Source organism: Solea solea, chromosome 15, assembly GCF_958295425.1.
Source record: "Solea solea chromosome 15, fSolSol10.1, whole genome shotgun sequence".
Classification (NCBI taxonomy): domain Eukaryota; kingdom Metazoa; phylum Chordata; class Actinopteri; order Pleuronectiformes; family Soleidae; genus Solea; species Solea solea.
The window spans coordinates 10319270-10345203 of NC_081148.1; the positions used below are offsets into that span (position 1 = coordinate 10319270).

At 41.1% G+C, this 25934-nt stretch overlaps 1 protein-coding gene across 1 annotated transcript in view; it reads right to left on the reverse strand.

Annotated features, from left to right (window-relative positions):
- Positions 1 to 25934, reverse strand: part of lrpprc (leucine-rich pentatricopeptide repeat containing) — a 50449-nt gene that overhangs the window by 16349 nt on the left and 8166 nt on the right. The window contains exons 12-27 of the mRNA XM_058651998.1: positions 23929 to 24047; positions 23757 to 23847; positions 22592 to 22661; positions 20562 to 20589; positions 19984 to 20041; positions 19080 to 19186; positions 17780 to 17857; positions 17544 to 17615; positions 17332 to 17424; positions 17100 to 17230; positions 16267 to 16352; positions 11445 to 11652; positions 6649 to 6773; positions 4199 to 4305; positions 618 to 686; positions 405 to 495 (exon numbers count right to left, since the gene is read on the reverse strand). Of these exons, the coding sequence (XP_058507981.1) occupies positions 405 to 495; positions 618 to 686; positions 4199 to 4305; positions 6649 to 6773; positions 11445 to 11652; positions 16267 to 16352; positions 17100 to 17230; positions 17332 to 17424; positions 17544 to 17615; positions 17780 to 17857; positions 19080 to 19186; positions 19984 to 20041; positions 20562 to 20589; positions 22592 to 22661; positions 23757 to 23847; positions 23929 to 24047 (1533 nt within the window). The remainder of the gene's footprint in view (positions 1 to 404; positions 496 to 617; positions 687 to 4198; positions 4306 to 6648; positions 6774 to 11444; positions 11653 to 16266; positions 16353 to 17099; positions 17231 to 17331; positions 17425 to 17543; positions 17616 to 17779; positions 17858 to 19079; positions 19187 to 19983; positions 20042 to 20561; positions 20590 to 22591; positions 22662 to 23756; positions 23848 to 23928; positions 24048 to 25934) is intronic.

Below are 25934 nucleotides of genomic sequence, written 5' to 3' on the forward strand. Positions count from 1 at the left end.
CAAGTGTTTCTTGTTGAGAAAGGTCAATCAAAGCACTAATCTGATCAACTGACTGACCCTTAACAACACTGTATTTTAGGAAACACACTAACTGGTCGTGTGTTTGCGAGTGTGTGTGTGTGTAATGGGTTGACAATCAGCTTCAACACTCCAATCACAACTGCTATCTGTTGTGCTCTCTACTGCAGCAATCAAACCATGTTTTCTGCTTATTCTGACTGATCCCATTCTGTCACACACACACACACACAGAGAGCCTGGGGCATGAACTCTGTACACTTATAAGCCCATCCAGAGGTGGGAGGTCATGACAAACTGAGTGCAAGTAAATGGGAGGTCAAAGACATCTACACACAAACCGGGGTGGGCAGGACGGAAAAAAAGAAAGAAGGAAAGAAACGTACTGCAGAGACGGAGGATGTAACTGTACATCTCATCTCTGTCACACTCAAACAGCTTGGCTGTCAAGTCAACCATCTGCTCCAAGGCCTCCATCTATAGACAAAAAAATAACATAATTAAAGTAGGAATTTTGTACTTCACTTTCACTTTTCTTTTCAATTCTTCTTCTTTGTGGCCTTGTGAATGTTTGTGTCTGTGGGCATTGCATGATTTACCTGGTTGGAAAATATGCATTTCTCTGCATACCACTGCAGACGTCCAGGCCTTGACCTGAGCCCCGGGGTCTGCAAACATCAAGATGGGAGTTTTTTAAGAAAAGAAGCAAGAAAGCTCATTAAAAATAAAATTAAAAAAATGTTAACTGAAATTCTAGCAGAGGTCTAATCACTACACAAGCATAATACACATCCTATGTCAATAAAATATGACGTACACTCTGCATATGACTGCATATGACTGCATGACCTATAGTGCAAGTGCATACAGATCCAGGCTAAACAATATTTTAAATATCTCTCATAATTAACAGAAAACTTAAATGACTAAGCAGAATGATATCTTGTATTTTTATTCGAGGGCAACACTTTAACATGAACATCACACGGATGTATAGTACTGTCAGATTATAGTTAAGTGCGTGACTGTGTGACATTGAGTGGGCAATATCAGATTAGTTTCAATACATCTTAGGCCAATTTGTTCCTTACCATTTTGTTGATAAATTAAGTGTTACTTTAATTAATACAACAGTATCTAATTAATAATATAAACATAATAATAGAAATAATATAAAAAAAAAATCTGTCAGAACTCCCAGAATTTAAGACAATGCTTGCTAACCTGCTGAACAACTCAAAAGAGGTAAGATTACATCTTAGGTTAAAATCTCAAAATAGAACACAGGACAATATCAATTAAGGATTATACTGGTCTGAGCATAAAGTCCCACCAGCTGTAAATGTCCCATTTTAGGGGGATTTGTGGCATTTTCAGGGCACCAGTGATTTGCAGATAGGTCCGAGTGTATGAGCTGTCAAATAAGGGCTGACATAGATTGATCTGCTGGCTCATGTAGCTGAGATTTAGCCTGATACTGTATGCGGAGTGACTAGATGATTAATATCACAGCGTAAGCATGATCAGGATTTCATCTGTCTCCTGGGGCTTTGATACAAGCTGAATAAGTCTGTGACTGAGAAATCTCACTCGACCTCTCTTCCTGGTAATCGGGCTGAGGAAAACAAAGAAAGAGGCACAAAATGATCTAGAAGTTAATCTGCATGAGGATCAACGACGCTCAATTCCCGCTGGCCTCTTTGATGGGAGCCCATCATAACGTGAGAGGGAGGGGAAAGTCAAGAAAAGATGAGCTTCAATCCCTTTCCCTGCCCTTCCCTCGTGGCTGTCATCCTTTCCTCTTCCAATCCCCACTTCTCTCAATCCCTCCCTCTTCTTCCAAATCTCCCATGCTCCTGCTCTGTCTTTCCCCCTGTCTCTCCATCCGGCCCAGGCAAAGGCATTATGTTCTTACCCAACCAGCCAAAGGGACAAATTAAAATGTGTTGCACTCTCTCTCTCTCAGGCTGTCTAATCTTCTTAGAGACTAAGGCCCAGTGCAAGTGCTTCATTTTTTGCCTCGGATTTCTTTTACTTGGTAAAGTCTTGCAGGCACAAAGCACTGCACATCTACTCATGAACATGCACATACACATACACCCGTACACACGTGCGCACCCACATACACATGTGAGTATGTTTGGGATTTTAAATCTGTCACAACAAATCTGCCTAATCTGAGCGGAAGGCAAATCTTCTACATACACGTGGGCGGATTAAAGGAATACACACACAAAAAGGAAAAAACAAAAACAGCAGAGACTCTCACTTTAAGCCAGAGATAACGAAAAATATCAACCATGTCAAATTATCATGGCAATCCTGTGGCACACAGACACACAGCAGACTAAGCAGAGTGTATTACTTTCATTGTTTTGCCTCATTAAAACTCATGTGTAACTTTACAGGTACATATACACAAAAATAACATACATAGGCGACCTTGACTGACCTCCACTTAACAAACCCTCTCCATCTCAATTCCTAATGTTCTAATTCTACTAATCACCCGGCCACTTACACACACACATACAAATGGCTAAACCCCTCTCCCTAACACAAAAACACATAATGGCTCACCACTCTTTAGCAATACTACCTAACCTTGACCATCTCTCTCACACACACTCTCAACACACATGCACACCAAAATAATTGGCCTGGCCACCTAACAATCCTCTACCTAACCATGACCATTTAGCACAAAATTGGCCACCTTTCTCTATCATTACATTTAATTAGCTGTGATTAATCAGCTGCCAATTATACCAAACACAGCCTAAAGAGAGACACCACTCTGGACTTCCACTTGACGCTCTCACGGGGCGAAAAAAAGCATTTGTGTGTATGAGTGAGTGTGTTTGCATATCTGAGTGATAGATATGATTCTATTGTAGTTGTATCACCTGAGCAGTGCACGACATCAGTCACCATGCAAGTATATTAAAGAGACAGGAGGTGTAAACGTTCCGCTCAATATCTACACATGTAAAAGGAGCATCAACTTTTGAAAAGTATCATCTCGGTAACATTATTTGCTTTTGGTTTAAGGCATTCTGATGCTGATGCCATGACATCCATTTTAATAGCCAGCTGACAAGTGAAGATGCAACATCATTACATAATGCATCTTTGAAAAGATCTGTTCATTTCATCTCACACTCTGTTTAGTCAAAACCCAACGGATGGAATGATGCAGTTGAGCTTTTGTCACTCTAACCTCCATCTTTCACTGACATCATGATGTCAGCATGTACATCTCCTGTAGTCCATTTACAAGGCATCGCCAATCTCACACACCACCAGCATGTAGCAGACTCTTTGTTATAAGTAGGATAACAGCTATACAATCCAGTGTAAGGAGAATGAAAGCATGTCAGTGATATTTAAGAGGTTTTGAAAATCCTCAAGCAGAAACAAATCCCTCTTTTAGTGCACAACAGGACAAGAGTGAGAGAGTAAGAGTGGAGTAGGGCTCATAATCAACCCGGTTCCCTACTCATGTAATCTTTGTGAAAATTGCTTCTTATTTGCCTCTTGTTTTCTCACACTAATCTACAGCGTTTTATAGCAGGACTTAAGATGACAAATCTATGAATACTCATGAAATATTCAGGTCGGATGAACTGCTGGGATGAGTTTGTGGCTTCTGTGGATAATGACAAGTTTTCATCAGGTATCTCATATAAGAGTGGGCATCTGAGATCACATGCAGCAAACAATGAAGAAGAAATGCTTGAAATGAAGACAAAATAGTGTTAAAACGGTTTCACAATAAAAGAAAGCTCCTAAATCTCTATGCTAAGACAGAAATTCTGTTTTTAGAGGGATGCTGCAAGCAAATTCAAATCAATTAGGCAGATCATTATATTAGCCAATCACCAATGGCTGATGTGTTCATCCAATTATCAAACCAAAATGTGAGTACCAGTGAAATCAAGTCAATCATTACTTACTAAGAAAAATGTAAACAGTTTCAATTCAGGTTGGGCATCATTGGAAAAATCTCAGTATGGTTGGTGACAACAGTACTATACTTTCTGTAGTGAAATAGCAATAACATTTGAGTTCTACTCTTTTATATTCAAAGCCATGCAGAGAACTGGGGTACAAATATCTGAGGAATAAGCAGTGCAGTATGACTCCGTGTGTGTGTGTGTGTGTGTGTGTGTGTGTGTACCTCAATGATCTTACGAGCCTCCCGGAAGCGACCTGTCTGCAGGAACGCAAAGAACAAATCATAGAGCATATTCATCTCCCCTCGCTCCTGACTCACGGAGTCCATTGCTAAAGAAGAAGACACAGGGGGAAACAGAGCAGAAAAAAGGTCATGAATAAAAATGACTGCAAGTGAACAAACACAACTGCACACTTCATCCTTGAATGCCGATTTTCATTATTTGGCACAATGTCCCAGGCGTAGAGCGGACCTATCGCGTCTGCTCACAAACACAAGTCCCCCATGAAAACCTAAGCTCTTCTGGCAAACTTTCTAAAGTGCTGTGCTCACTGTTATGTATTATCTTTGTCTAGCAGCTTCAGACAGGTACCACACACACACACACATCGGCTTATCACTGTCTGGCTCCATGTTAGCAACACCATATACCATAGTATTTGTACATTTATCTTGAGTCATATAGTCATTGCATATTGCATATTGTTATCGTCATATTGTATTGTCCTATTCAAAATCTAAAGTTAGTGTTTTCAGACTAAACTCTGGTATCTTATGTCCACATCCCAATTTGAAGCTTTGGTCAAAGACTAAAACATCAGCCCATAAAAAATTTATTTTTCCCTCAGGTTTCTGTAGACATTTCCTGGTTAAAATCACATTTGGTGACCTTTTCCATATAATTCCCTGGTTTGTGTGGTTGCCAGAACCTCACAACTCTCATTTTTTTTATTTTTTCCCCATTGTTGCTTGAACAGAGTTCAAGGTCAAACATATGAGTCAAGCTTTTGGCGAACCATGTCAGGGTTTTAATTAGTTTGGGATCACAGAAGGTCAGTCTGTTGTAGGGCTAAACGATTTTGAATAAATATCCAATTATTATTTTTGACAGGAATTGCAATATGATTCGCAATGTCAGAGGGAATTGTAATTTTTACATCATTGTTCTCATTTTCATCCGAAAACTATATTTAAAATGATAAGTGTGTGATATTTGTGCAGATCAGTGAGAAACAAAGATGTTCTTTTCAGTCTGTAGAATAAGATGTGCATAGGTCAAGACAAAAATGAATCTAAAATGATATTTTAGCTTGATATTTTGACACACATTTTAGCTTTAACAAATATTGTGCCTGTATTGCGATTGCGATAACATTCCGATTAATTGTTCAGCCCTAGCCTGTTGGAAGGCTTCATTTGTTGGTTCTAGTATATTTATGTTTTGAGTTAGGAATTCAAACACTATTCATAAACTGGAACAAAACATGTCCATAAAAGTAAAACATGGTGCAGGTTGCTGCAGAGCTTAACTTGTTGATGTTGTCAGATCAAGGGAAACTGCTGTATTTCGTAAATGACTGCATAACAAAATCATTTGTTATTTCACAAGCCACTAATTCACATTCCTTTTGTCAAACAATGGCTATAAAAGTCATATTTTTTTGAAACTGCAGCAAAAGAGGATCTGTCATCTTTTATTGGGGCAAAGGTGTGTGGAGAGGTGGCTCCACTTCACATTTTCAACCTTTACACACTCGAGAGCCACTTGCCCCTGCAGCACATTGAACTTTACCTTTTCACTGCCCTGCTGTCGACATATAGGGAGTCTGTTCAGACTGTGATCGGCTGACATGCTTCACCAAGACCCTGCTCTGAACCTTTCTCACTCTCTGGTCCTCTTACACTCTTGGAATTGTTGACACTTGTTATATGTGTCAATGCAAACACACACACGCACACACAAATGAATAATGCAAAGTTAATGTCAACCAGGAGACACAGAAAGCTTGATTCATTTTGCACTGAGAAGTAGAGACAGTGCAGTTCCATTCTGAACATTATGATGAGGCTGTTATTTATGTATATTTTGGCGGTGATGGGGCGTACCATCGGCCCAAGGTAGGCATTGCACATCATGACTGGTAATGTCTTCCTTTCAAATCCAACATGGGGTCTGTTAAATGTCATCCACAATCTCATTTATGCCATTTTCATCTCCATCTCATTTCTGAACTTATCATCTTTAATCCTTTAACACAGAGCGTATCACAGACGACACGTTACGCGATGGTTTCCTATCGGCAAAATTCCCACGGTTTCTGAAAGCTAAGAAGTTGCACGCAAAATCTGGTGTTCATGTACAAGTACAGAGTTTTTTTTTCTTCTTCATTTTAAATAGTTAATTCAGTATTTTAACATGCAGTAAATTGTAAATAATTGACAGATATTGAAAGTTATTCTGGAAAACTGGGCTAAAGCACTTACTCACAGGACATTTTCTGGCTTATGGTTAAAATAAGCAAAAAAAAAAAAAAAAAAGCCAGAGGAGGCCTAGGTGTTAAAGGGTTAAAAGTATTGTTATTTTATCATCCTGTCATATAATGTCTGAATGATTACTTTTATTTCCTATAAATGATTGATGAACTAAGGGTTCGTTTTTAATGTAGACAAACCTTTCTGCAGAAGTTCTGTTTCTCCTTTCTCCACCAGACCAACCAGGACGTCGTGAATGCGAGGAAGTTGTTTGTAACGCCTCTGACACTCCAACACTGCCTCTAGGGCTCCGGAAAGGTCCTGACTGTAGGTATGCAGACACACACAAGGAGCGAGAGAGGGAGAGCAAGTTAGATGTCAGGTCTCTCCAATCAGTCATGTAACAGATTGTCTCGGCAGAGAATAGAGTATATCGTGGGTGTTAACCCTGTGACCTCCCATTCAAGCACCGTGACCCGCAGAAACAATATGGGCCTTTGAAATCATGACAGCACAACTATGGGTGACAAGGCCTTTTAACCCCAATACATCATTTTCACAATCAGATTCACTCTCGCACACCTGTCTGCGAGTGGCTAATGTCTCTCTGGACACGCTTTGGAGCAACGCAACAGATAAAAGGACTCAACTGATCTTTACCCTCAGCTCCCTTTACGTCTCCCAAATTCTCTACTGCTCTTTCTCGTCCTTTGTCCTCTTCAACTCCCTTTAACCCCTCATTTCCTATTCTCTCAGTTTCATTTTCTACTCATGCTTCTCTCGCCTCCCTTTCTTCTGTCTCTTTTTCCCACCTCAACATTTTCCTTTTGATTCCATGCTGTCAGCTTTCACTCCCCTCTGACGACCTTGCCCCCAGCTGAGCAATTTAGCAGAAATATGGCAACAACATTAGGGCCCCCCACCACCAACATCATGAGCTTGTCTCATGTCATCCTTCTCTTGCTTGGTCTATCCTGCTATCCCTTCCCTCACATTTCCCATCCCTCCTGTGCAGATGAACAAACAAACAGCTCATAGAGAGAATGCGTGTGCCTGATGGAGTGATAACAAGGGAAGTACAGAAACAGAGATGGGGAAAAGAAGCAAAAGAACAAGCATCTGAGAGAAGGGGGAGGAAGAGAGACCACTTCAATCCCCTCTATTGTGACAGCGCTGCCATCAATCTGTTGATTGGGTAATTACCATGTCAATCACACAGAGGTCAAAGCAGATAGGGCACTCATGGGGGAGGCAGGGGGCAGAGCAAGTGAGCCAGAAAAATGTAGAGAGACTGCCCAAGGCAGAGACCGACTGCGAGCGAACAGGTATAATTTCTGAAGTGTTTTCTCCTCTAATCAATTAAGGAAGCGGATAAGTGAAATATGCTCCACAAGACCAACAAAGTTTTTTTTAAAAACAGGAAATGGTATGACCTTGAGAGTTTTAGAGATGGAGAGAGGAGGGATGGAGTGATTAGGGTTGAAAGGTAAAGAGGTCTGCTAATTAAAATGAAGAGAGTCAACATTATTCAGCAATGCCAGTCAAGAGGCTGTTCAGCAGCAGAGCCGCCTGATTGAACGACGAAGAGGAGAGACTAAGAGAGATCTGAAAATGAGAGAAAGAGTGTCGAGACAGACTAGGACTGAGGGGGCATGCGTGGGTACCCAATTTATACCAAAAATGAGACATGGTTATAAAAAAAAAAGATTAATTGGCCTGAATGTGATTTATATGTTCTGTTGTGGTAAGATGGCCTTTTATACAGTAGACATTTCTCCACGTTGCAGCAGAATCATGTTGGTAGATGTGGATCAAAACACCTCCTCCACATTTTATCATCCCTTCAATCCGTCCACCTCATTCACTCCTCCATCAAGCTCCTCCACACCTACTTATAATCCCTCCTTCCTAATGAGACATCTTACAAAAAACACCCCATCACTCTTGCCAAAAAAGGGCCTGGCATTGCAATTACACTCCCCCCTTCCCCACCCGCTCGCCAATCCACCTCAAAAAAAGAGCTATGGATGTCGAAAGATGGATAATTTCCCCTAGGTACAATTTAACTGTCACTTTGCATTGCCATTTACTGTGGCGCACAGCCCTGTTAATGTCCCCAACTTTGCATGTCAGCCACTTTCCAGCCAATTAAGCCCTGAAAAAATAACGAGCGCTTTGCTCAGTGGAAACCTCAAGGATTAGACAAGGAAGCTCATTTTGGCTCATCTCCCTCCCACTTTCTTTTTCTCCCTCTCCGTCCACTTATTTTGTTCATAGGAGATTGGCAGACCTGTTATCAAGGCACCGTCCTAGAGGTGGGGGAAGTAAAAAGGGATCCGTGTGTCTCAAAACGCAAATCAGACCACGATCGTGATATCACTAGCCTGCTGTTACACATGCTGAGGAATGGCTAATGGTTTACACCAGTGCCCACACTGTGTGGGGACAGTGTAACAAACAGACAACACAATATTTTACATACTTCATGAAGTAGATGTTGCCATTTACACTTACAGCAGATACAAGTAGTGGGAATCACAGGGTACCTCACGATACGATACATGGTCCACGATACTAATAATATCATAATACAACGGTGCTGTGATAATCAGGATATTACAAGACAATCATATACTGATACATCACGCCATCTGTCTGAATGGAACATGTCCGTAAAAAGGTAAAAGGGTTAGGGATGGGGTATTTAACTGTGCATGGACACGTACTGAGCGGTGTATGACTATCACACTTGTTGTGAAAACAGGAATATGGTACATGTATATCAGTTAGTTAGGAAGGAAGATAGACAGGGACGCCCCTGCCTAGTTACGTTTGGTATTAAGAGGGCTACATGACACCAATGTTTTCCCCAGAATCCCTTTTATATTGCCGGCTATTAGAACATGAAGAGGCTTTCCTTCCAACCCTTACAAGATTAGATGAAAAATCTTGTGTCTTTCAACATTTTTCAGTGTTCTATATTTCTTTCACCACATGCTGCTTTCTTTTATCCACTAAAACTTTACGTTTTCAATGCACAATGCAATATTGTATGGAAGAGCGGAGGAGGTATTGTTTCTCTGAGTTATCTTTCCTCCTCCTCCTATTCTGTTGACACTATTGCAGTGGTATATACACATTCTCAACACATGTCCTGCCACCTCTTTATTTTGCTAGGCTCATTAGCATTTCTTGTCACTAATCACTTCCATAAGGATGTGGCAAATCAAGCTAACTACTAATAGTAGTAGTTCAAGAAGTACTGAGCGGACGGGCATGAAGGCTAACGGGGCGGTGCATATGACGGGCTGTCATGGGCTAATCTGCCAGAGAAGTGTTCATTAAGTCATTAGCACTGACGCAGCGATGAGATGGGTGCAGGCGGCAATGATGTCTGCTTTGTCCCCATCTATCGTTTCCCCTCTGTCCCTCCTCCTCCCAACTGTCTATGTGACTGCTGACTGACGGAATGAATAAGTGAAGATGAAAGGACGAAATAAGAAGAAAAAAAAAGGAAAGTCAAGTGTACTCAGCCTGGCTTGGCTTAACCACCAAATATGTTAAATCTACCATATGTTCTTAAACAAGTCACATATTTTATGTACCTTTATGTACGAGTATGGGAAACCATTCAGGGCCATTAGAGCTGAGCCACTCTATGTGGTCACTATCAGACGTGGTCACATCTAAACTCTGTTTTTCATCAAAACCTGCTAAAGAGGAGGAAAGACTATGCTGTATTTATTGTTCACAGAATCTATACACAATTCATATCCAATTTTCAGGTAAGTTGGACCACAGCCTTTAAAAAAAAATATAAATAAATAAAAAAAATTGTGCCAGCAACACAAGGCAGACTGTGGAATAAAACCAGCAGCTAGTTTGTTTATTTTTATTTATTAGTGTGTGTTCAGTCGTATCATTTGGAAGAAACTACTGGCACTTGATTTGTGAACAGGGCTGCGCTAAGCAGGTGTGTGTATATGTTTTGCCTGCTGTTGATGACCCTGAAGTAAATTAGCCTGCTAGTCTCACAGAGGCAGTGATTAACGATTGAACCTGGAAACTGTTTCTGTCAGAAACCAGACTTGCAACAAAACAAGCAGCGGCAGGGGAGCACCAGAGTGTGTGCCAACATTCAAGCTTGTGTGTGTGTGTGTTTACACAAGATTCATTTGCAGATGTCTACCTCTGCCGCAGCATGTATACTACAGCTATACAGTGTGTTTGAAAGCATGTGCAGGGCATGTTTGTAGAGTGGTGGGCCCCTAACGGCGCACTGCGTGCCTGTGTTAAATCCATCAATTAGTGCTCTGTACATAATTAACATGCTAATGAGTTGATGTACTTAAAAGCTGCTCTGACAAACAGGATTGAGTAATGTGTGCACACGCGCTCACACACACACACAAAAAAAAAAAAGACAAATTCGCACTGAAATGAGCTGTGGGGTGGGGCACATACCAGCGACCCCATAGCCAATGTTTGGTTATGCTAATTTGCATATTTGCAATATTGGAAGGAGCATCAATGGCTATCTCTCTCTCGCTCTCAGTGGGTGTTTCAGAAGATCAGGGGTGGGGGTTTATGGGAGAGGTTGCAGCTGGTGAATCCTCAAACAAATAAAACCTGGCTCTAGCAATGTACACAAACACACAAACACACACACACATAAATGAGCAATTTCCACATCCTCTCTCTGTCTGAATTGCTGACCCAGAATGTAACCTCAGCTATGATCATAGGGGGGGATGAGTGACTCATTGCGAGACACATATATACAAACACACCTGGCAACAGGATTTGGCAGATAAAGACAAAAAAAAATGTGACACACAAAAGTGAGCTTGTTGGCTGGTTCGTGATGAAGTTCAGATTTAAAAATGATAAAATGATAGAAAGACACATGTCAACATTTTGCAGTCAATCATAAGTACGTGTTTGCCTGTCTGTGTGTGATTGAAAAAGCCCTATACATGTGATTCGTAAAACTTACCTCTCCATGTAGGCTGAAATTAGTGGCGAACAGAGATTGGCAGAGGGTGGGGACAGACCCAGGGTAAAGATGGCGTCTTGCAGCCGTTGGATGATGGGGGCACCACCATTGGGCACTAAACTGTTGAGTGCGAAGAACAGCAGGGATACGTGTGAATCATCTAGTACCACATCCTTCTCCTTCATCTCCTTCAGGATGTCCACTGCCTCTGTGATTGAGAGGGGAAGAGAGAGAGAGACAGAGAGAAATAAAGTAGTGCTTAGGGGGATTTAGAGGTTAACACAAAAAGATGAATGGAAAAATCAAAAGACATGGAGAAAGAGAGATAATGCAGAGAGGAAGCAAGAGGTGGGCAGATCTTGGCTTGGAAAAGAGTAGGGTGTGTGAATATGATAAAAAGCCCCTTTAGCTAATTCCATGTGGGGAAAACAAACCCATATTAAAACAACATTTTGCACCCAGCGGGGATGCAATTCCAACCCCGTATAATGCCAACTCTGTGCTAATTGCTACTTGCGGTTTTCTAAACGAGACTACAATTACCAGACCTCTACAATGGAGGCCGGCTTTTTGCCGTGGCCATGTGGAAAGCACTTGGGGTGCTAAATTATAGGTATGTGGCAACAAGGCCCTCAGTGGCCCCAGTGAGACCCTGGTAAGCGGGCTGAGGGGTGGATCAGTTTGGTCAAGTCCAGTTGGTAATGGAGGGCTTTTACTGGGCCATGTGCCCATCTGGCCAACACTGGGGGCTAAATGGTGAACAGTGTGTGTGTGAGTGTGTGTGTCAGCGTAAGGTAATTAAGATGTGTTCACTGTCTATTTATACAGCTACTAATGGCCTGACAGCGATACAGACACTCTCCACCACAGATACTAATACATACAGTATAGCAATTAGAAAAGGTAAGATGAAGAGAGACAGAAAACATTTGAAAAGAACATATTAAGCCAATCCTACAATTGCAAGCAATACTGCCACCAGTTGTTTAAACATCACTCAAGAAAAACTGACACAAAAGTCGAAAAGCAAATTAAGTGAGCGGATGTGGGTCTTTGGCATCTAAATTTCAGTCTGTATCTCCAATTGTTATGGCAATGAGAAGCAGACAATGAGAAGAGGAAGCAGCTGTATGATGCCAAAGGTGTGATGATATGAGTGAAGAAGATGGAACAGGAAAAAGCTTAAACTTAATGGTAATGAACACATCTTAAAGGGCTGCAACACTCTGGAAAGGCAGGCTCCTACTCCCTTTTTTCTTTAATATGCTGTAATTTACTAAAGTTAAAACTGCAGGAGTGGCCAACTTGTTTATGCTGCATGCTTTTCTGTTATTGGGGAGATATAATCCTGTTTGTAAAGTCTTTGAACTTCTATATGGTCAGGGCAGAGTCAAGTGTTACGAAATGAAAAAAATAAATCTGCTAATTTTATACTGCATTATTTTTCAAATAATGGTTGAAAGACATCCAAGAGTAACAGGAAAAAAAGAAATAAACTAAAGTGGCAATACAAAAAAGTAGTACCTTTTTTTTTTTTCAACAAAAGCACATACAGTTTACATATGGAAGCATCAATAACAACTACAATGTAATGTATGAACATACCAGATAAGATGCAGCTAATTCTCACTGTCTGACCATATTTCTCTCTCTCCACACTAGCCCCTGTTCTATACATACCTTTTCCTCTCCATCATTTTCTGACAGACCCACTAATCACTGAGACCAGTGGCTTGGAGATGATCTGCCCAAATGGAACCAGACTTGCTAACATCCCCACATCCAACATCCAAACCTCCCCCCAATTCTCCCTCCATCTTTCCTTTTATCCATCCATTTAGCCAGTATGCATATCCATCAGCTCAGACGAGCATCATGGCCAGCGCAGCAAGCCAGAACCCCACCCCACCCCACAACACACACACACACACACACACACACACACACACAGGAGGCAGAAAGGCTAGGTAAACAAACATCACACAGCCCAGTGGTTCATCTAATGTTCGATGACTTGACTGCTAGTGATGTCTCCCAAAAGACACACATAAACACACACAAACACACACATATACACACAGAGGCCCTGACAAAGTCTGTAAATATACAAAAAAGGTTGTTAAGAGATAAACACATACAAGCATATTACCTTAAACCAGATCATGAAGCCAGAATAAGTTGTGTTTACCAAGTGGGAGACAGATGAAGGCAGAGACGCAAAGAGGAGAGGTGAATTTAAAACTATAGAAGGTCATTTCTGGGCTGAAGCCAATGTGGCATGCTTTGGTATGAATGAGATATGATGAGTTGAAGTTTCTTATTGGATGATGTTTAGAAAGAATTTGAAAATGAGTGTAATATGAGGAATTGAACATAGGTGACATAACAGGTGCTGTGTCCCTTTCAGAGCACCAGTGTGTGACAAGCTGATATGCTTGTGTCAATTAGTGAATACATTTCCTTCCATTTTCTACTGCTTTATCCTCCACAGGAGGGTCGGGGGGGGGGGTGCTGTGCCAATCTCAGCTGACATAGGGCGATAGGCGGGGTACACCCTGGACAGTTCGCCAGTCCATCGCAGGGCCACTTATAGAGACAAACAACCATTCGACCATTCACTCTCACGGTCAATTTAAGAGTGTCTAATTTACCTAATCCCCCTATTGCATGTTTTTTTTGGACTGTGGAAGGAAGCCGGAGAACCCTGAGAAAGCCCTCACTGTCTTTTAGTAACACTTGCTAACTCATTGTGTTACACACTCACTCACATACGGTCGTTATTCTAGCCTAGTGGTCACTCTTGTAGGGTGAAGTCAAACACAAATGTGAAAGTGAAAAACACCTTAGAGCCACTGTTACACATTCACACTAAAGGAGAAAATATTATAGAGGGAGGATGGAGGGAGTAAAAAGGGACTGAAGAAATACAATCAATGCCCTAATGTCCTAAATGAGCTGAATATTCGCCATCACTGCAAGTGTGTTTATCCATGCACAGTCTAATCTGCTGATATGAATCAGCTATGTGTGGCACCTTCAGTAAGTGATGGTATAGCAATGGCACCTCCTGATACAGAGTAGTTCCATTAAAAAAAGACTACCACTGATGCACCTTCCAAACTTCTCACAGGGATGAAATGCAGTAAAAACAAAGTTGACTGGTAGGGCAAAAACAACAAACCCATTAGAGAGGGCGAGAAATAAAGTAAGATGCCAGGAATCATGATCTTCAGCTGGGCCTGGTGTGCGCTGAAAGCCAGGCGGACCAGCGTCTGGGTGTGGACAAGCTAACATCAAGGTTAGCCATGTGTGCTCATGTGGATGACAAGCATCCCTTCCATATGCACACTGTGGCTAATGGCAAACGCGTTAGTTCTACACACACCCCAATACACACACACACAGATGGACATACCAACCACCAAATGCCTTTTTGCTTGAATTCACATGCAAATTTGTGTGTTGATGCGTGTGTGTGTGTGTGTCGACGGGTGTGTGTGAGGAATGCTCAAGCACTTCGGCAGACATGATCTGCCATTAGCATCAAGGCGGATTTCAATAATTCTGGAAAAATACACAGAGTCCTGTAATTTTCCCCCTGTCTCATTTCACACTGTTGTGGATGTGTTAGGGGTGGGGCTGTGGCGGTGGCAGTTGAGAGAATGACACGCTTGGAGACAGAACAGGGGAGCGAGGGTCAGATATGAGAGACAGACGCTAAGACAGAGAGGGGGAAAGAACGAAGGAAGGGGAGGAGATAGGAGAGGAGAGGAGAGAAGAGGAAAGACAAGGGAAACATTTGCCTGTCATTGTGTGCAAAAAGCTGAGCTGTAAAACTGATGGTAATTGGGTCTTCAATGGGCTGAAGGAAACCCACCGTAGCATTCAAGAATTGGCTGGCTAATGTGGGTTGAAGGAGGGAGAAAGACAGATTGTGACAGAGTTGGTGACACAGACAGAGAGAGAGGGGGAGACACCTTATGATCATTTTTGATCCAGCCTACTGTCAGAGGCAAAATCAGTGAGGAACATTAATAGACTAAATCAATAGACAAAATTCAGGACCTTTCTAATAATCACAGTATTAGTTTTCAGTCCTTAAAGCAAAATTATATCTGTAGGTGTTGGAGAGTTCAGATAGAAAAGCATTACGGCTTAGTTAATTTGGCATTCAGGTCAATTTTGACCAGTTAGTCAGAAATGTACAGTTCTATGAAAAACGTAAAACCACTTCCCAGTTTAACTGTTGTGGCTGATCATTGTCTACAGGGTGGATGACTGCTAATAAAAAGGCAACTTAAACTAATAATGAAAATGATAATTCACTCATGGTTTGAATCCTGGTTGGACTGAGGGCTATTCTGTGTCAAGTTTTCATGTTCTGTGGGGATTTCAGCTTCCTCTCACAGTGCAAAGACAAAGATTTGGGTTAGGATACACTGGAGGCTCTAAATTTACAGTTGGTGTGAATGTGAGAGTAAATGGCCATTTGTCTCTGTATGATGACCCCGTGGTGGAATCTGTAATTTGTAATCTGTATTTTATCATTTGTAATCATTGAAAGATCAATTTTTATAAAAGAGGGCGAAGTAAAACAAACAAAAGTGTAACTATCATAACATCGTCACGGGACTTCATATGTTGTTTTTTTTCTACCTCTACTTGTTTTGTTTCTGGCAAGTTTGTAACACAAAAAAGGACAAAACAGAGAGGACAGATTAACCCACTGGCAATGGGAATGGTGTTGGCGGGTACCATCATGTTCATAATTCCTGGATATACCCACTAATGTTAGTGAGGAAGAGGCTATAGAGTGACTTACCCTCCACTCTGCCATTTTTGGCGAGTGCCTTGATCAGTGCAATGTATTTACTGGCATCCAGCACAGCTGATGGGTCCATTCGACTCCTACAAAGAGAGACAGACAGACAGTTTAGATTAGAATAATGTATTCCACTTATACCAACCAACTCATCATTCCGATGCTGAAACCAGGTAGTGAGTGAAAAGAAAGAAACAAGGTGGAAGGAGGAGAGTTTTCTAGGTTCTAGCCAGTCAACCAGTGGGGCTGGTCCCTGCATTAATGTCTTCCCTAATACCACTCAAGTTAAACTTTAATGGCCTATTTGAGGTCACAGCACTACTGTGTGTGTGGAGTGTTTAGCCTCCTTTCCACCAAGCCTTACAGTGCAGTTCAGTTCGCCCTGGTGCAGTTTTGAAAGGTAAACCTTGAAGTGGATTGCGTTTCCACCACATGGCGTGAGGGCCGGATGGTGACAGCTGCATCAACCTGTCAATTTTGTATATTAAAGAGATGGTACAATTTGTGTTTTTCTCTACTGTTGCATGGAAGTGACGATTCTCTGTTGATCATTAATTTACTGCAGTGTGTCCAGGGATGCAAAGGGGTGGAAGAAAAAATCCTGGTAAATTTCCAGAAACTTCCCACGGGATTGGACATTGTTTGAGCTATTCCAAATTACATGGGAATATACAGGAATTTTTGCAACCCTTAGTTTAAGTACTTTTCTCAACCTTTGACAAGTAAACTGAAATTGCTAAACGTACAGCACTGACCCAAACTGTTATGCTTGGTGGAAATGGAGCTAGTATGTGTGCATGTGTGTGTGTGTGTGTGTATCCGACTCCACTCACAGTTCCCGCTTTAGGTGGAGCGCCTCCTCCATATTGTCATGGCGACAGCACTGGTTGATAAGGATGGCATAGCTGCTGACTGTCATCTGATCCTCATGCTGCTGTTTCAGCTCAAGGGCACGCTGCAGGTTCTGATCAGACAACAACACATCCCATGTCAATAGTAACCACTAAAACAAAACAACCCTTTTCATTAAGAGGATGCTTTGTGAGTTTTCCAAACCAGTCCTACCTCCTCAGCGCAGAGAGCATGGATGGTCTGTTTGAGGGTTATACTGAATGGTTTGTTCTCTGCTTTCAGATCAGCCATTTTTTTCTCAATTCCCTGATGGAGCCAGAGACAATCAAACACATTCTGTCAATTATTAATTACAACGACGACCTGAGTTCAACATAATGAGCAAATGAGTTAACAGTTTTTCAGTGTATCCCCATTCTACTTACATTCCTATTTTGAGAGGCTGACAAAGAGCCTGTGTACACTCTCTCTTTGGGGTCCACCAGAGTGACCACATCCTAAAACACACATGCACGCACAAACACAAGTATATACACCGTCAGTGTGTTATATCGCCGTTGTGTGGTTAGTCAAACAGACAAAACTACCGTACTGATACAATTATATATCTGAAAGTTGTACTATAGTGCTGAAAGAAAAGACAGGAGGTCCAGCTCTGTACCTTGATGAGCTCCGGGACACGGTAAGACTCCAGAAGGTTTCGGATACCTTTGAAGATATTTATTGGAATGATTATATTCTGTAGGGAAGAAACAAAAAGAAAAATATCAGCACCAAAACATCAATCATCCCTCAGAACAACTGCAGCTGAACCTGTCAAATTTTGTGATGAAAGGTCTAAACTTGAGTTACAAGTGTAAACAGCAGCTGAACAAAATGAACACAAGTAATAACGTTTAGCTTTTGAGTTATCTTTTTTTGTGTGTTACTTTCTTTTTTATTTAGAAAGGCACATTTCAATTAAAAACAATAACAGCATTTCACAATTTCTTTGGTCCCTTGTCAGTTATTTATCCTTTGTTTGAGCCCCCTCTCTTGAGATACGGAAGGGTGGATGAAGAACGGTGTAGTGATTTTGTCCATAATGCCCTTCCAAGATTTTTACTTATATATAGTCATTTTAGTTATGTACACAATCAAACGGAACAGAACAGAGGAGCACACAACATCTGACCTTCTAACCATCAGGTTTTGAGTTATTTTAAAGGGTTTATCTCAACCACAGTTTACCTGAAAAGAAATCAGGGAACTTTATGATAAAATTACTGGAAATAATGTTGTATTTCAACAGGAGAACATATAAGGAAAAGGTTTGGATGGCAGCTATTGTAGATATGCAACTCTTTGTTCAATGGTGAACCATGTATAAATAAATACCTAAACATTTAACTGATCCACCATAATTTGAAGGTGTGTATCCGTTTTCCTTTTGATACAGACAGCATATTGAACGATACTGACAATGTGGAGTCTGCGTAATCAAAGACAAACACCCAAACTCCTATTGTGCTCACAGTGATCCTTAAAGGCTGAGATTTTCACTGTGGAAATGCCAAATTAATTTTCATGTGTTTTCAGGAGCTTATTAGGCCCACAGTTTTTGCAGTCACTGAAGTTGTTGAATCAGACTTAAACAGCCAGTTAAGATGTGACCTTTAACCAAACAGTATCAAACATGATTTTATCTTCCACAACATGTCTGGATGTCCCAACACACGTGTGTGTGTGTGTGTGTGTGTGTGTGTGTGTGTGTGTGTGTGTGTGTGTGTACTGTGAATAATCCAAGTCTGATTACACAGTGCAAATAATCTCAGATCACAGCATGTAAGCTCCTTTAAAGTAGGAAGGTTATGAATTAACTGGATATGAAATAGTGGTGTTTGAATGTACAGTGTGGTTGTGTCTGTCTGTCTTATCCTTTGTGTATGTGTGTGTGTGTGTGTGTGTGTGTGTGTATATACCCGAGTGTGAAGCTGATTTAGGTATTTCCGCAGTACATCTTCACATGCCTGTACCTCCTGCTGGGTCATGGCGTCGAAGAGATGATACAAAAAGAAGGCTGCCCCTTCTGTAGAGGATGGAAACGCACACACACATACACACAGTGAGCACTTGTCTTGGGAATAAATTTAATTTGCCACTGTGTCAGTCACTGGATCCCATTTGTGCATTTATACCATTTTCCTGTAACCTCGGCAGAGTGTGTGTTTGTGTCTCTTTTCTGCTGACAGAAGCCGCGTTCTGAATTCAGTGTGAGTGAATGTGCAACGGCTGGCACTGACAGCTTTCCCTTACTTCAACTCAGACACACAGACCGTCGCAGATATCGTCTAACGGGATGTGACATGGATAACAGTCTTCATCACTCCCACCAGCACACACCAGTTGCAGTACTGGGGACTCTCTCTGACACATATACTCGCACAGAGCAACATTAACACTCCACACAGCACACACAACAGTGCTGTCAAGCACTGCTGCACACACAAACCCGCACACTTGCACTACTCAGCGCTGTGTCAGCAGCCAGGCTCTATTTCCTCTGACAGAGAGAGAAGCAGGTCTTTCACTCTCACACACCTCAACATAAAAACACACAGGCTTCATGACAAGAAGTGGACTGGTCAGCAGTCTGCCGTTAATGAAACCAAACATAAACACACACATAGAAGCAAGTCTTTTTCTGTCATAAGAATTATTCCAGGAGACGGGGACTGCAGAGGCTGCAATCTGCAACTTTGATATGTGATGGATGCTTACACAGACATTTCGCTCTCTTTCACACATACTCAACACACCACACTTTATATAAAAGGGACTCTGACACATGTGTGTTCTCTGTTAACAGTGTGAATGTTTCCTTACCAGCAGGGCTGGAGTTTTCATTGGCGAAGCGTTCGTCTTTGTATAAAAGCTCTGTCAGCTAGAAAAAAAAAATGTATAAATCAAAAACACACAAACACACACAGTCTTAAACATTATTATAATTTTGTCTGCAAGTCTTTCTTTGATCATAAGAAATGAATTTTGTTGCAGCCTAATTTAGCAAACATTGGCCTAGTCTAGCATCTTGAAGAATACATTTAAAAATGATGTATTCTGAATTTAGCTGAATGTCCATTATCAGTATTTATTTATTTACATGCTCACAGTGCCACATGGGGATTTAGGTTTGTGCAGCAGATGGCCATTGTCATGTTGTATATTCTCCCTGACTGTAAGTCAGTTTACAGCAGATGGTGATAAATTACCACAACAATTTAGCTAAAAAGGAATAAGGCATCACTTGGCAGCTGAAGAAAAGGCCACTGTAAATTCAGTTATTGGTCTATTTAACAAAAACAAAACAAAAAAAGGCACTAAAATAGTTCTGCATAAAAAAAAAAATGTGTATGTGTTGTTCCGATTCTTCTGAGAATAATGCAGGCAGGTTAAGGTCTTACCTTCACCATGTTCTCCACATCATCACACCTATAGGGGGCAGTAGAGGAAAAGACATGAGCACTCAGCGAACAGTACATGCATCACTTGCAGGTCAACAACACAAGGCAGTAACAATGAGAAATGTTCTCCTATAGCCAAAAGACACAGAATTATACTAAATCCTAAAAGTACATCTAAAGAATCTCATTTACCACACACACGTGCTTTCAAAATAATGTTGTGCTCCTCAATGATACATTTCTACATTCATTTTGTAAGGAAAGGCTTTATCTATATCTTCTTCATTGCCAGTTGCTTTTCTGTTGGTTAACAGGAAACGTACATTTAATTTGACTGGATGAAAATAACAGATACTCATGGGACATTACTATTAAGAGGTTGTTTTTTTTTTTTAATAGCATCTACTTTTAACATTTTCCCCACATGAATCATTTCAAATCCAAAACCACTGGCCTATCAGAATTTCTCAAATGTAACAAATTATTGACTGACAATATTTAGATAAGTAAATTAACTGAACTAACAGCACACGGGATATGGATTGACAATTACAATGCATTTAGGATTGTCCCAATTATTATTATTCTGAAACAATTAATCTAGCCATTGCCAATTTTTGCCAATTGTTTGACTAATTTAAGAACAACTTTTGGATTAGTCTACCTATTGGCAATCATTTCCCTTGTACTTTTTTATGAGACGGAACAGAAGGAACATTGTAAAATAATATACATCAAGTGAGAGCAACAGATTTCCCAGTTTGACATTCTTGTACCCACAGACAGCAGCACAAAAGCCTCAGAAACCACACGACACAATCTCACACACAAAGACATGCACGCACACACACACACACACACTGGCTAAATGATGACAATGTGTGACATTTCTGGTGTTGTCAGCTAGTTGGTTTGGATGAGGAGAGAGGGGGAGAGGAGAGGAGAAGAAGAGGTCTTTAATGATTAAATTATCCCCTGACCTTGTCTTTGACGGGGGCAGGTCCCGCATTGCAATGACAGGGCAATATCTCTCTCTTTCTCTCAGCCTCACTCATACTCCACACACACACACACACACACACAGGCAACCTAACTGTCAGAAGAGTGTGTTTGGGTGTGTAAATGCAATAAGAGCAAGGCAAATGGGGGAGAGTGAGTAGATTCAGCCATAAAAAGACAGAAACAAGTAGTGGATTTAACTGAATCAAACCAAACACACAACGCATGTACATTTTTGGAAGTCTACTTTCATTTTTGGTTATATTATTTCAATTTATTTTTCATTAACTTGAACTAATAACAATAAACCTCTGCTTCAAAGACAAGGATGTTCGAAGGGACAATTCATGTATGACGTGTTAATAAAAAAAGGATCAGATCATTTTTTTAAAGAATACATTGCATTTATGGTAATTAACCATTCAGTCAAAAAGGACATTTTGACTGAATGTAAGGTATAAAGTTGAGGTCAGTTGGACAAGTTTTGGATGTTGACAGTGAAAGAAATGACTTTGTTCCCTGCAGAAAATACTGCATCTTTCTCTTTGACTCACTCCCAGCTTCGCTCAGAGGCTGAGTGAGTGTTTTTGAGCGGCTGTGTGGTGTTAAACTGTAAATATTCATAAACACCCACTTCAACAAAAGCCAAACGGGTCAGACCATGGTCCTAAGGCAAACTGTGCATGTGTGTTGTCTGGGTATAAGGGGCAGTGGTGGGCATCTGCTTATTTACATATCACCCACAGTGCTTTGGGGTGAGGGCTAAGGGATGCCAGCCTCCATATGCATGAGGCACTTGTGTGCGTGCGTGCATGTATGCGAGCGATGTAGTGTTTTTCCCTGCAGCTGGCCATCCACATAGGCACAGTGTGATATGCTGCACATGTCATATTCATAACATATGCCACAGTGACCTCTAATCATGCTAAAGGCCCTAAATAGCTGGTCAGGAGTTTTGAGTCAAATTACGGGGAAATGTGGAATATCAAATCACATTAAGACACAAGCAGACGACACACTAACTGACTCACTTTCTGAAGCCCTGGATGAGGCTGCCGCGGAAACTATTATGATCCAAAGAGGAAACGGACGGATCAGACACTGAAAAATAAAAACAGACACATTACCGGCAAAGAAAAAGACAGAAAGTGCGTATGAGTTTAAGACACACGTACCACAAAATAAACAGCTTTAAAAAAGAGGATTTGGTTTTACACTGAATGTATTATTTATGACATCACAGATTTTGAATAGGATTCTGATAGCTCAGGGAAAGAAGCTGTTCTTTAGTTTGTCTAAATCACTTCCCTGATTCTCACTTTTTCCCAGTGACGTTTCAAATTGATTACTGCAAAACCAGAAAAAAAAAAAACAAGAAATACATTTTGGAGATTTCCAGGGGTGCACTCAATTGCCTGTATCAATAATTATTTTAATTATTTTTTAGATTTGGTATGAGGGGCATTGATGGAAATTTGTAAAATGTCTAGTGTGCAAGGTCATAGCTTTAAATTATTTGTGTGCAGGAATCCATGTTTTTAATTTAAAATTATAAAAGCCTAAAAGGAAAGCAACAAATTCTTTAAATTTAAGAGGCCGAAAGCAGCAAAGGTCTGGCTTTTTTTTAATACATTTCTTGAAGGACGCTTTTATAGGGTGCACCGAGTATGTGGTAATTGTATTGCAAAGAGAAATACTTGTATATGAACTTTTAAAAAAAAAACACTGACGATCTTTCCTTCATGAGTGGTGGAAAGAATTATTTGGGGACACTGTGAAATAAATAAAGAGAAGATGGAGTGATGTATGTGAAAACCACCGTTGGATGTTTGAGACTTAAATGAGATGAAAAAGAAAACAAGAATAATCATCCATTATTTAATCGTCTCCTTGATCTCATCCCTCGGTCAGTTGAGGCAGCTCCCAATCTCTCTCTTTACATATTTACACAGACAAATCTTTTAGAAGGCCTGATGAGCACTGAGGAGGAAGTGGGAAAATGTATGAAGTAAAAATTTAAATTATTTTGCCCAATTAGCCTGCAAGCAAAGGAGTGTACAGTACAGTGTATTTGAAGAGAGAGAGAGAGAGAGAGAGAGAGAGAGAGAGAGAGAGAGAGAGAGAGAGAGAGAGAGAGAGAGAGAGAGAGAGAGAGTGTGTGTGTGTGTGTGTGTTTGTGTGTGTATTTTTACTTACAAAGGGTGTAGAGTTTGGCCAAGTTGCCCACCGCCAAGGCGCGAACCTCAAAAGTCAATAAATTCACAGAGTCCAGAGAGATGCCTGCATCCTAAACAGAAAGAATCAGACTTTTGTCAGCAAAAGCTTTCACATAAAAAAAATAAATATACACACACAATTTATTGATTACCATGAGGGCCTGTCGAGATGCCTCCAAGTTGGGGTAGAAGGGAAGAATGTACTGGGATAAAGACTCAGCATCGGGAGACACGCCAAGCTCATGCATGCCTTTCAGCACCTCCAACATGCCTACAACATAAACAGCATATAGTTAATGTCCATATTTCTGCCCTTTGAAAGCTGCATAGTTTGTTTTGGTTACATTGTGTCAACAGCAAAACCAAAGAAAATGTATCAAGAGATCAGTGGTAAAAAAAAAGAAGTTTCATTTCATCTCAACGTTAGGTTTTCTGATTAACCAACTAAATGTTTACTCATAACTCTCCACAATGAGCTCTGTGATGGAATAAATATCTAAGCCATTTGGTGTAATAGTTTTGTATAAGATTAATAAACATTGAGGGGAAACAACAGTTTGGGAAAATAAACATTTGTGTTTGGCCATTTAAACCAAGTCACATGCTGCACTTGTACAGATTTCCACACTTTGCTCCATTCACTCTCACGTACAAGCCTGAAGCCATGCAAGCACTCTTTAAATATGGGTTGACAAAAATGTCGCTGGCACACACTTTCTCTAGCCCCTTCAGTTAAACCTCTGGGTCACACACACAAACACACACACACACACACACACACACACACTCAACAATATGCTAATGGGTGTTTACCTCTCCAACTTTGACTGGTGGTTACATGCTCATAAACATGTAGCAGGACTAAAGTGGACTCTTGCGCTACCATCATGCTGCTATCCAGCAGAGCCCTGTGGTCTGGCCCAAGGGAAGGAGGCCAAAACAGCCACGTACGTATAGAAGTGCCACACGCACACACACACATAGAAAATGCCTGCAGGTGTCTGTGTGTTTGGGAGTGACTGCACACATGGAGAAGGCACTGCTGCACTTTGCATACATGTCTGGGAGTGTGTCCACAAAAAGGACATGGGCCTAAATGAATGAATACATGCATCGTCATGCGTGTTTATTCTTTGAGCATGTTGCCATGTGGTATAAGGACACAAATATCAATACATGCATAAGCTATTATGGTCTGCACCTAGTGTAGCAATACACCTTGTTCCCATGTGAACTTTAGTAAACTACCATTAAGTGCGTCCTTGTGTTGAAACACCTGACGGATGCAGTGTTTCCTCTACGCAGAGGTTGTGACACACACACACACACACACACACACACACACACACACACACACACACACACACACACACACACACACACACACACACACACACACACACACACACACACACACACACACACACACACACACACACACACACACACACACACACACACACACACACACACACACACACACACACACACACACACACACACACACACACACACACACACACACACACACCCTCCTGGGACGTATGTGTTCACCTGGCAGCCTCTCTTCAGCTGAATTAATGATGAGTTTGAGGCTTTTATATGCCATTAAAACTTGAGGCCAGAGTGCATTTATGCCAGGTGGAGCTACCTGAACCACTTCATCCATCCAGTCAGCTTTTCCCTCCATCCAGATCACTCATTCATCTGCCCCTCTCACTATCCATCTAGCCGGCTTTCAAGAAAAACCTAACAGGCGATCTTCCTCTTTCTTCTCAATGGAGAATCCATCCGGTCTGCTGTCCATGCATCCATTCTTATCCCCCTAATCACTTTCATGCACCCTTTTTTATGAAAGAAGAGAGGGAGCACCGACTTCCCTCTTGAATAATCCATATTCAATTTCACGGTGAGCCAGACAGAAAGAAAACAAGTGAATAGAGAGCAGGTCGTATAAATACATAAGCCTCTCCTCTCTCATGCTTTGCTGACTTCTGCATGTGAGCTTTCATGATAATCAGCACTTTCCTGTTGTCCATCAAGCATGTGTGTGGTTGTTTTCTGCAAGTCAAGTTTGTGACCAAGAGCTTTTAATCCAAGGCTGCATTCACTTAGTTTACACTCTTTATTTACAAGCTCGTAGCAACGTGACTACAAG